Raw genomic sequence first — 12,625 nt, 5'->3', positions numbered from 1 at the left:
AAATTTCACAGTAGAGGGGCACCTGGGTGGCTCAGTGGGTTAAAGCCTCTGCCTTCGGCTCAGGTCATGATCCCAGGGTCCTGGGATCAAGCCCCTGCGTCGGGCTCTCTGCTTAGCGGGGAGCCTGCTTCCCTTCCTCTCTCTCTGCCTGCCTCTCTGCCTACTTGTGATCTCTGTCAAATAAATAAATAAAATCTTTAAAAAAAATTTAAAATTTCACAGTAGAGACATGATAAAAATGAAATAAAATGAAATCACTTCAATCCACAATACAGGTCTAAATGATCAAGTAGTATGCAATTTTGCTGACTCAAAGAGGCCTTGTAATGCTTATCAATAAATAAAGATAACATAATAAATAAGGAGCTCATATAAGGTTAAAGAAAATAAAATATAAACATTACCTTTGGCTTTTTATAGAATCCTGACAAATACCATTTCACTACTTTCTTCAAACGGAAATAAGGATTTTCTTCAAGAGCAGCCCTAAAAAACCAAAATGGTATACACTAAACTTTCACAAAATATATCACAAATTCTCCCTTCTACTTATCAAGTAAACAACCGAGTATGAGATATGACTGGAAAACCTAAGTCATATTTAAAACAGATAGTAAAAACAACCATGTACATCAGTCAGTAAGAATAACTTTTCATAGTCTGGTTGCTTTTCTCCCCATTTTTCCTATTGTCTGATATACCGCCCAGGTCTTTGCTCAAGCAGTTTTTGGAAATTCTCCAAACCGAGGTTTTTCAAGTGGGTTCTTAGAGCCCTAGATGTTGTTAGGAGTTCTGTGAGAAATTACGATTAAAAGGTAAAAATAAAAATAAACACATTTGAGATTTAAGGATTGCATGGTTCCTAGCATTTACAACGATGGGGCCAAGCAGTCTCATTAACAGTTTCATTAAAGGTGTTCAGCTCCCTACTTGATTTAGTCTGTTCTCAGTAACTAATGTTAATTAGAGGAGATCAATAACGGGTGAGTGCCATCCTACATGAAGGGAGGACAATAGGCTGATATTAATCTCTCCCATGAAAAATGCTCCATTAAGAAAAGGATTGTAGCAAAAATGAACTATTGGGATTTTATCAAGATCAAAAGCTTTTGCACAGCAAAGGAAACAGTTTACAAAACCAAAAGACAAATGACAGAATGGGAGAAGACATTTGCAGATAAAGGGCTAGTGTCCAAAATCTATAAAGAACTTAACAAACTCAACACCCAAAGAACAAATAATCCAATCAAGAAATGGGCAGAAGACATGAGCAGACATTTCTGCAAAGAAAACATCCAGATGGCCAACAGACACATAAAAAAGTGCTCCCCCATCACTCGGCATCAGGGAAATACAAATCAAAACCACAATGAGATATCACCTCATACCAATCAGAATGGCTAAAATTAACAAGTCAGGAAACGACAGATGCTGGCGAGGATGCGGAGAAAGGGGAACCCTCCTACACTATTGGTGGGAATGCAAGCTGGTGCAACCACTCTGGAAAACAGCATGGAGGTTCCTCAAAATGTTGAAAATAGAACTACCCTATGACCCAGCAATTGCACTACTGGGTATTTACTCTAAAGATACAAACGTAGTGATCCGAAGGGGCACGTGTACCCGAATGTTTATAGCAGCAATGTCTACAATAGCCAAACTATGGAAAGAACCTAGATGTACATCAACAGACGAATGGATAAAGAAGATGTGGTATATATACACAATGGAATACTATGCAGCCATCAAAAGAAATGAAATCTTGCCATTTGCGACGATGTGGATGGAACTAGAGGGTATCATGCTTAGAGAAATAAGTCAATCGAAGAAAGACAACTATCATATGATCTCCCTGATATGAGGAAGTGGAGATGCAACATGGAGGGTTAAGGGGGTAGGAGAAGAATAAATGAAACAAGATGGGATTGGGAGGGAGACAAACCATAAGTGACTCTTAATCTCACAAAACAAACTGAGGGTTGCTGGGGAGAGGGGGGTTGGGAGAAGGGGGGTGGGGTTATGGACATTGGGGAGGGTATGTGCTATGGTGAATGCTGTGAAGTGTGTAAACCTGGTGATTCACAGACCTATACCCCTGGGGATAAAAATATATGTTTATAAAAAATAAAAGAATTAAAAAATATATATAAAAAAAGAAAAGGATTGTATGTTTTTTTAGTTCCTAGTACAAAATACAGAAGTTTCATATCACAAATATGGAAGTTTTAAGATAACTGAGTCAATCAAAAAGGATTTAACCTATTCTTAGTGATTTTCCAGTGAATAATATCTATCAGTGTAGCAGATAATCAAAGAACAATTTTCATTTTAAAGAAGAAATTTTTAGAAGCCATTACTCAGCTACTCCCACTTGCCCTTTTGCTGTTGCTATAAACACTGCAGAACACTGACCATGTATGCCACAAGTGAATTCTACTGAGTTTTCATACATACATAACATATATGAATAATAATTATAATTATAATTTAACTATTTATTAGCAAATAGAATTATGTAGCCAAAACACTTTTTAAGTGAAAGAAAAGGTAGCAAACCACACACATTTCTTTGGACCTTGCTTTTTCCATACACGCATAATCCTAACGATCCCTCCAAATCAGGTTATAGACTTCTTATGTATAAAAGTATCATACATTATTTAACCACCTCAACTATGGCTGAATACCTGAGTTATCAAATCTTTTACTATTACAAGCCTTACTGCAACAATCTTGCATATGTCATTTTGAATATGCAGAGGTATATCTGTAGGAGTTATTACCAGAAGCAGGATTACTGGATCAAAGGACTGAATGAAACTATAATTCTGATAAATATTGCCGGATTCCCATCAAAAGCACCGTGCTAATTTTTATCAGGCAGCAGCAGAGTACAAGTGCCCATTGCCCCACAAAGCCTTGGCAATGGTGTGTGTAACCAGAACAATTTGGGATAATGGGCTTCTCACAAGAAGATCTTACTGTGATTTATAGGAACCTGCCTCATACTCTGAGAGAAATGAACTTCTAGACAGATAAAAGAACTATAATAAGATGTAAAGCACAAGTGGGGTATAAAAGCTTTTGGATTTTGGTCACTGTGATGGATAAAAAATAATAGTTCATAATTTGAACCTGCAGTTTTCTTATTTTGAGTGAGATGTTTAAGGACCATTTCTATTAATTTTCAAACTCTGGTCATTTCCTCCACTCCCTTTTCTATTAGGTTGCTAATCATTTCATTAAATTTCTAAGAGCCCTTTTTATTTTAGGGAGATTAACACTTTGGGTGTGCCTTAATTTGCAAAAATCTCCCAGTTTCTCAATTATCTTTCGATTTAGGTTATGATTTTTTTTTTGCAATGTTCATTATTGTAACTGGTAGACTAATAATGTAATTACTAAACTGAATACAGATATTGATGCAGAATCTAAAAATCAGGTCATAATACCAGAACTCAATATCCTAGAAAACAGTGTCTTGAATAGCTGGAATGGGGGCAGCATGCAAAACTTGGAAAGGTATGCATAAAGTTGATGTCTTTCAATGGTTCTCCAGGAAACTGCTAGGAAAGGGGCAGCTCTTCCTCCACCTTCTTTATGCCTGCCTTCCTCAGAATTATACCCAGGATCAGCTGGCAGAAAGAAAAGCAAAGATGGAAGTGGGGATTTATATCATGAGCCAGCAACTGGCCTGGTTGTGGTAAGCTGCACATGCCTCATGAGCATGTAGAGAAGATACGTGTAAACAAAAGCACAAGCCCCAGGATGGGACCTGAACAAGAGCTTAGTCGACCCAGGCAGGGGTGGGGGCAAGAGGAACACAAGGAATCCCAATCACCTCTTCCTATGTTAGGACAGTGAACAGGTCAGAGAGCCTGAGAAAGCAGTGCTGTTTAAAAAAGGGGGGGGGCACCTAGGTGGCTCAGTGGGTTAAAGCCTCCGCCTTTGGCTCAGGTCATGATCTCAGGGTCCTGGGATCGAGCCCCGCATCGGGCTCTCTGCTAAGCAGGGAGCCTGCTTCCCCCTCTCTCTCTGTCTGCCTCTCTGCCTACTTATGATCTCTCTCTGTGTGTCAAATAAATAAATAAAATCTTTTAAAAAGCAAGGAAGCAAGCAGGGCTGTTGGTAAAGGGGTAGACTCCTTGTCTTCCTCAAGCATGTTGTCTTCCGACACAACTTCATAAATGGAAACATTATAGCAAAGTATTAAATACTCTTATTTAGGTCAACTGTAGAAATGATGAAGAAAGTGAAGAGTGATATCTCATAAGAGATGGATTTTGGCAAGGCATAATCACTGTACTTACAGACTTCTGAAAAATCTCTTAAAACCATGAAGTGTCTTTGCTTTTAAAAAATCTACAAAAATCTACAAAATATCTACCAAAAAAAATCTAAAAAAAAGTAAGAATCTACTTACTCAGACAGGAAATCTGCATGATAGTAGTAATCTGAAAGTTTATCCAGGAAAGAACGAGGTTCCAAAATAAATGTAGGCAGAACCACCCTGGAGAGGTCCATGCCAGGACGGACTTGTTTCAGCAGGGTCCAGATAAGGCTTTTGTTTTCTTCAGACACAGTTTCTGTTTGAGAAGCCTCACCTGCCTTTAGCAATTAACAAAAATTACTGAAATATCATATTTATTTCAGGCATTTTAGATATGTAGATAAGACATTTGATGTTGAAATCTGAATATGGTATAGAACTATTTCAAGCATTCTTAACATGAGTGGAAATAACTCATAAGGTAGTAAGCCTATAGCTATAAAACTTAAGTAAAATAGTAGTTGTTAATAGACATCACAGGGAAGGATATACACAAATAATTCATTACATGCTATTATTTTATACTATACTTACTTCTATGCCCTAGCAATAACAAGAAAGTTGTAAGCTCACGTATCTTTGCAATTTACATTGTACCTGGCAATGATATCAAGCAGTACTATCCTATTTCAAAAACAAACTGAAGAAAATGTAAACTTTATATTTAACAGAATATATCGGTACTTGTGTGAGTATATATACGTATTTAATTGTTTATAAATTCTGATATATTTCATATGTATGTGATTTTAAAAATAAAATAGTTATCACACAAATATTTTCTTTCAAAAAATAAGCACTAGGTCAAAGAAATGTCTTCAATCTCACTTGGAAGTTCCCAAGAATTAGAAAAACAAAATCTCTGAAAATCAGATTTTTACCTCTCCGAGTTCTTCATGGCTCTGTTCAGTGTAGGTAGTCTCCTTTAAAGGCTCAATGGGCTCAGGTTCAATATAAGAGTCATCTTGCCTTTCTGATGTATCTGTGTCACTTTCTTCACTTTTTCCCATCACCTCATTATCAGACTCATCATGCTCTTGATCATTTTCTTTATCGGATTTATCAGAGTACATATCTTGGTCCTTAAAATGTTGCCGTTCAATTTCACTATCATTTAACCTTGAGGGAAGGATTAGGAAGAAGAATAAGGAGATTAAGAATATATAATTTATAAATCAGATGATATGAAACATTTATTAAGACTTTAAGTGTCAGGCACTGTTCTGTGGTTTACACAACTTTACTCAGTTAACCCTCAAAAATAAGCGTATAAGTATTATTATTATTCTTACCTTACAGGATTAGTAAATAAAGGCACAGAAAAATTAAATAAAAACCTGGGAAATATTAAAAGAGAACACTCTGAGTTCTCTGTCTCTTTAACACTTAGGGCTAAAAGCTCCTAAAAGCAAAATTTTAGTCTTTCCCTTGTTATATTTTTTTCTTAGTTTTATAAACATCCTCGAGGACTTGAATCAACTTCACTATCACTTCTGAGCTAAAGAAAAACTTCAAGTCAACGTCATCAGATTCTCAAGTGAGCTCAAATGAATTATATGACTTTCCCCCTATAAAGGTCTCTCCAAAGTCACTCAAAGTAAGTGAAACTATAAAAGTAATCCTCTATCTTTAATACTTGACTCATAGGCTTAATCTTGAAAAAAAAAGTTCAGAAGAATTGCTAATGGAAATTTTGGTTTATAGAAATAAACCTATACTAAAATTGATTAAGTTGCTATACCCCAATCCTATTCTTACTTACAGTGATTAGGATTAATAATTTGTTCAGAAAGGTATTTTTTTTAAGATTTAATTTATTTATTTGACAGAGAGAGAGAGAGAGAGAGAGAGAGAGAGATCACAAGTAGGCAGAGAGGCAGGCAGAGACAGAGGGGGAAGCAGGCTCCCTGCTGAGCAGAGAGCCCGATGCGGGGCTCGATCCCAGGACCCTGAGATCATGACCTGAGCCGAAGGCAGAGGCTTAACCCACTGAGCCACCCAGGTGCCCCCAGAAAGGTATTTTTTAAAAACCCCTCACTTCCAGAATAAAAAAAATGTAAATTTTTTTCCCAAAATATTCATTTGTTTGGGTTTTAACAAAAGATACTTTAAAAAAAAGTATTTTATTTATTTATTTATTAGAGAGAGAGAGTGGGGGCAGGGGCAGAAGGAGAGAAAGAGAGATTCTCAAGCAGACTCTGTTCTAAGCACAGAGCCAGATGTAGGGTTGGATCCCACAAGAGCTGCATGCTTAATAGAACAAGCCACCCAGGCTCCCCTAACCAAAGAATTTCTAATAGAAATTCATTTTTACAGTACTAATTTTTTTTGTTCCCTTTATAATCATGTATTTAAAAAATGTAGTCTCAAATTCTGTCCCTATTTTCTTACCACCTACTCTCTCCTTGACTTTTCATGGTCTGGCTTTCAATCCCCTGAATCCATTGAATCTATTCCCTTAAAGGTCACTAACAATGGCTTAGTTGACAAATCCAGTGGCCTTGTCTTATCTTCATCTTCTGTGACTTCTCTGTGATTTTTGATGATTATTTTCCTTGAAGTGGTCTTAGTGCTTGGGTTGCATGTAACTATGGTTTGACTCTCTGAGCTCTCTGATCCCTCTTGGTTCGTTCCATCCTTAAGATATTTTATTCTTCCTTGGCCCTTTTATTTTCTTTATCCTCTCTCTCCTTTTGCAAGTTTGCCAATTTCAAGCCTTCATCATCATTTCTATTTGATTTTCAAACCCATGCATGCATAAATAAGCTTCAGGCCCATGTTTTTAAATGCTTGGCTGATATCATCTATATATCCTGGGACCAATGCGTCCTCAGCACGTCCAACATTTAACACACTATCATCTCCCAACACGGGTCTTTTTTAAAATTTTACCATCATCTTACCAGTCATTCAGGCTTAAAACTTGCAAATATTTACCTTCACTCACTCCCTGTCCCTTACATCCAAGCAGACTATACATCTCAGGGAGGCCTCCATTCCCCGCTTCTCTGCATCATCAGCTCTTAGCTCATGTTCTGCCGTACAGCCAAATGAACAAATAGCTATGTTGATTCTACCTTTGTAAAAATTTGTTTCCTGATTCCCTAGCTGAATGTTAGCTTCCTATCCTCTAAATTCTCCTGATCCTGTAACATCCTAAAGCATCCCTCCCCTTTGGTTATTTATACCATTCTTATTATTTATAGTTGCCTGGTAATTTTTAGGTTTTAAACAAATCAAAACAAACAAAACTCTCTTCAGGATCACACAGCTAGTAAAAACTGTTGTACTGGATTCAAATTTAGGTCATATCTGATCTCCCTATTTATAATGCAATGGATAATATAAAAAGTATGTATAATGTCTTTTACAGAAAAGAGGCTCAAAAAATTTCAATGAATAAATATGTGAAGAAGATGATGTTTTAAGATTCCAAAATAATAGCTCTTAAAAATTACCTGGGATTCAAAAAAAACAATGGACTATTAATAGCTGAAGATCTTTGAGGGAAAAATCTTGGGAAGAAGCCCCACATTCATTCATTCATTCCTAACTTTGAGGAAAGTCACCTCAATGCTGATGAGAATAAGTAGTTTCAGAACAGAAGTTGAGTACTGGGACAAGGGAGAAGGGAAATCTAATTTTTTTCCTACAAAGCAACAAGCTGTGTGAACCTCAAACTAAGTATTGGTTAGGTTCCACAGGGAAATATTTTTTTTAGTATTAACTACAATGACTATCTCAGAGGATAAAAGCACAAACAGGATACAGTTCTAACTTGAAAACACTTAAAATAGGAGAATTCCACAAATACCAGATAGAATAAGTGCCATTATCAAAAAAATTAAAAAGTGTTACAGAACAGCTATAGAAGAACAGATTATACCTTACTGTCATGAAGCAATAAAGGCTTTGCATTTGATGTAATATTTGACATTGGTCTTGAAGAAAAGCATTATTATAGGAAAGAAGAGCAAGACTAGGAAACATTGTTAATGGAGGGAACACCATGTACAAAGACAAGGTATATATTTGGGAAAGAACAATTAATTCACATTAGCTGAAATCAAGGAAATAACTTTCCATACCTTATAACAGCAACTAAAAAGATCTCAAACCAGCCCTGAAGCCATATAATGGGAAGAAAATAGACAAGTTCAATTTCAGATACACTACAAAAATTCTAGGCTGACTAACTAACCTAGCAAACAACATAGTCCCTCATAAAAATTAGTGACAGAAGCTACTCACTGAAAGTTGTCACCACTGTGGAGATTGTTAGCACGTAATAAGCCATACAAAGTCACATGTGTGCTCTCTGATGAAATGCTCAGGTCATGTTCCTTTCCTTCCCTGATCATTGTACGTTTAAGAAGACTAGAACATTTCAAAGCCAACTCCAAAGCATCCATCCAGCACCTTCCTAGAAGAACACAGATTCATATGCAGTGTAGATCAAGAAACTATAAAAACCGGTAGCCATCTTAATTTAACACCGTTAACCTTTAAGCATACTATTATTTCTTTGAGAAACATGAACTGGCAAAGTTAATTTGAATATAAAATCTTGCAAGGATTATTTTAATGCAATTTTTCATTTTAACAAGTGTTTTTTTTTTTTATTAACATATAATGTATTATTTGTTTCAGGGCTACAGGTCTGTGAATCATCAGTCTTAGACAATTCACAGCACTCACCATAGCACAATGTTAACAAGTGCTTTTTACAGACAAAGCATCTAGTAACCACGGGTTAATGAACAGCATATAGGATGCATTAGAAAGTACACCTAATCTAAAATAAATGTACTTTATTTTTAAAATCTTAGAGCAGTAACAGGTAGTATAATTTGCAACTACCAAAGAAGGCACATAAAATATACTGAAGATATTAGGTTTCTAATAAACAAACTTATCAAAACAATGTTTTGTTGTTGATAAAAGGTCTATCCCCAGGTTTACCATCCATTCTACTCACATGTATGAAAATTTCTGAATGCCTATATGGTATTGTCCTGAACTGCTGTATTAGTAGAAACACTAATAACCTAATTTTTAAAATTAAAATTTATTTATTTTTATTTATTTATTTTTAAAAAAAGATTTTATTTATTTATTTGATAGAGAGAAAGAGGTCACAAGTAGGCAGAGAGACAGGCAGAGAGAGGAAGGGAAGCAGGCTCCCTGCCGAGCAGAGAGCCTGATGCGGGGCTCGGGCTCAATCCCAGAACCCTGAGATCATGACCTGAGCCGAAGGCAGAGGCTTTAACCCACTAAGCCACCCAGGCGCCCCTAAAATTAAAATTTAGAACTGTATTAGCAAAACAAAAAACCTGTTAGTTGCTCTTAAAAATGTATATATATATTTCAATATGTGCTGGAAATATCAGGCACGTAAAACACTTTTTGTAATGTAAGCTTGTGCCTATGGTATTTTAATTTTAAAAATCATCATCAGGTAAAGTAAACTTTGAAAACTTACAAGATTTTCTAGGCTAAGCTAAATTATGAAACATTAAAGTGAGGAAGAAATCCATTATCAATTATTAAGGTTTAAAGTTAGTTTGCTATAACATAAGTTTTATTCTCTCCATATTGTTTTAAGAATTAAGTGTTAAGTTACTAGGCACAGAACAAAGTTTGTACTTGAATCTCTTACATAAAAAAACTCAAAACAGTGTATATGTGTTATAATGTTAATTTAAAAAATTTTATTTATTTATTTGACACAGAGAGAGTATAAGCAAGGGGAGTGGCAGGCTGGGAGAGAGGGAGAAACAGACTCCCCCTGCTGAGCAGGGAGCCCGATGTGGGGCTTGATCCCAGGACCCTGAGATCATGACCTAAGCCGAAGGCAGACGCTTAACCGACTGAGCCACCCAGGTACCCCTGAATGTTAATTTTTTTTTTTTTTTAAAGATTCATTTATTTGAGAGGAAGAGTACGTGCGCAAGAACACGGAAGAGGGGCAGAGGGGAAACAGACTCCCTGCTGAGTGCGGAGCTTGACATGGGGCTTGATCTCCCAGTCAAGCTAGAACTAACAGTTGGACGCTCAACCAACTGAGCTACCCAGGTACCCCATAAATGTTAATTTTTATAATAAAATACAAATAGTATATTAAATATACCTCTAAAATTATAAAACTTAATGAGTTACCACAAAGAACACTAACAAAGTCAAAAGGTGTTAATACATCAATGGAGGATGAAGAAGATAACTTCAGATTGCCCATTTGTCACTTGATTTTACAATGCTTCCTTCCTATCAGATTTCCCTGTTTGTCTACAAGGTTAATGATATTTTAGTATCATAAGCAATTTATGACTACAATACCTCTGCTGCAAATACCATACTAAAGAGATTATCCCCAAAGGAAAATACACAGTGGCATATAAAATAAACCCTTAAAAATCAGGACCCAAATCAAATCCATCAAAATCTGTATTTACCATCTGACTCTGAAGTAGCTCGGATGATCAGATAACTGCTAGGTAAGGGCTGAGTTATAGATCCAACTGCTTCACCTTTTGGACCCTTAAAACAAAATAAAATAAACAGTATACAGTAGGTATTATGAAATCTCAACTTGATATTATCCAATCCATTATTACCTGTAACAATCTAAGATAGGTATGGGTTATAACCTAAAAGCAAACAAGCTTTAATCCCATGCTTAAGAAAGCAGATGGTAAGTATTAAGAAAAGTTTTCCTCTTTCAACAAATATTCCTCCTTACCAGAAAACTGAATAACTTATAGCTAACTTATTCATGTAGTAAAGAGAAACCTGCAATTTATTATACTAGACCAAACTTCAATTTAAAAGAGAAATTTCCATCCCACAGATACTACTAAGATAAATAATATTAAATTTCTAGAGACCCAAAAAAAAGCTGGAAATATAATTTATAAGAAAAAAAATGAATTTTGACTAGATCTAGGGGAAAAAAATCTCCATTTCACAACCATTGATAAAATTGTTATAAAATACCAATGAAAAAAGCTAATTTTATTTTTTCAGAAAGAAATGAGTTTTGTTATTGCTGTTTTTTGGCCAGGGTTGTTTTAGGAGTATACAGCACCAAGAACTCTATAGTAATTAGTATCACCAAGGCTAACCTCAGGTGAACCCAGTTCTTACCTGGAAAGACAATCTGAGGATAGAACTAATAGTATAATTTTGACAGACAAACCATAATTTTAAGCTGTAAGATCAAAGAATAAAATGAATTTGAGAAGCATAAACATAAAGATGATATAGATTCAAAATGAAAAACAAAAAACCAAAAAAAGAAAAAGTCAATATAATTTTAACAAGTCCTGTAATACCACTTGGGTATTTTCAAATAGCTTGATATTTTATAGGCCAGTTCCTAGAACCAGCAGAGAGCAGGATCCAGTCACACTGCGTGGGTTTTGAGCTTGGTTCCATGCTAGAAAAATTACTTAAGTAACCTATTTAGGCCTCAATCTCTTTATATGGGTAACAGAGAAAATTACAATCTGCTAAGGTATGAGAATTTTTAACAGTCCACAAAAGTGCTCAAGAGTTCCTTAATACAAAGTAAGAACTGATAAATATTACTTTTACCCTATCATAGGATACTGACTTTAAAGCTGTTTAAACAATGTCCTAAGCATATTTTGCTTGTGGAAATGTTCTGATGATGATCTAATGGACAAATTTCCCTCCCTCCCAACAATAGTGAGAATTCAATAAATTTGACATTAAAAATATTTTTTAATAATTTAAAAATTCATTATAACTCTTATAATCCCTAAGAGTAGTAGTGAAGAATAAATACTGTGCATAAAAGGTTTTGAAAGTTATTTTTTTTTTTTCACTTGAGAATGACATGATACATAATTAACAGACGTTCTTTGGGTTAAATTCTTTCCCTGTGGGAAATGCCTAATCCCGGAATGGAACTAACTCTCTAATCCTAAATTTAGTCCTGCTATGACTACAGGCTACTGAAATAAAGGTTAAAAGTCCAGATATTTTATAGGTGTATATATACTGCCTAATTAAGCAAAACCAAGAAATATTTAAAAGCTGAAGTTACTTTTGTTTAACCCCAAGTCTCAATTAGGTGGCTTCCCCCAACCCTTTATTTATGTAAAACTGACCTTTTTAGAAACTAAAACAGTTGCTTTGTCAAAATTTAAACTAAATCCATTTATTTTATTAGCATATAGTGCATTTTTAAGTTAGATCTTAAAGGAAAACAAAGCCTTTTGGTGTACACAGTTCATCGTGGGTAGAGATAAAAAGAGGAATAATGCACTTAAA

At 35.3% G+C, this 12,625-nt stretch overlaps 1 protein-coding gene across 8 annotated transcripts in view; it reads right to left on the bottom strand.

Annotated features, from left to right (window-relative positions):
• The window catches only part of LOC111142002 (oxysterol binding protein like 8), a 159,825-nt gene that overhangs the window by 24,787 nt on the left and 122,413 nt on the right, over positions 1-12,625 (bottom strand). For all 8 annotated transcript variants that reach the window (XM_022494921.1, XM_022494922.1, XM_022494923.1 and 5 more), the window contains 5 exons: positions 10,783-10,867; positions 8,582-8,753; positions 5,212-5,449; positions 4,424-4,608; positions 405-486 (listed from right to left, as the gene is read on the bottom strand). In XM_022494921.1, the coding sequence (XP_022350629.1) occupies positions 405-486; positions 4,424-4,608; positions 5,212-5,449; positions 8,582-8,753; positions 10,783-10,867 (762 nt within the window). The remainder of the gene's footprint in view (positions 1-404; positions 487-4,423; positions 4,609-5,211; positions 5,450-8,581; positions 8,754-10,782; positions 10,868-12,625) is intronic.

The sequence above is a fragment of the Enhydra lutris genome, unplaced genomic scaffold, assembly GCF_002288905.1.
Source record: "Enhydra lutris kenyoni isolate GAN:26980312 unplaced genomic scaffold, ASM228890v2 scaffoldscaffold7, whole genome shotgun sequence".
In the NCBI taxonomy this organism is placed as follows: domain Eukaryota; kingdom Metazoa; phylum Chordata; class Mammalia; order Carnivora; family Mustelidae; genus Enhydra; species Enhydra lutris.
Note: the sequence above shows the minus strand (reverse complement) of the source record. Positions and strands in the feature narration are given on the sequence as shown.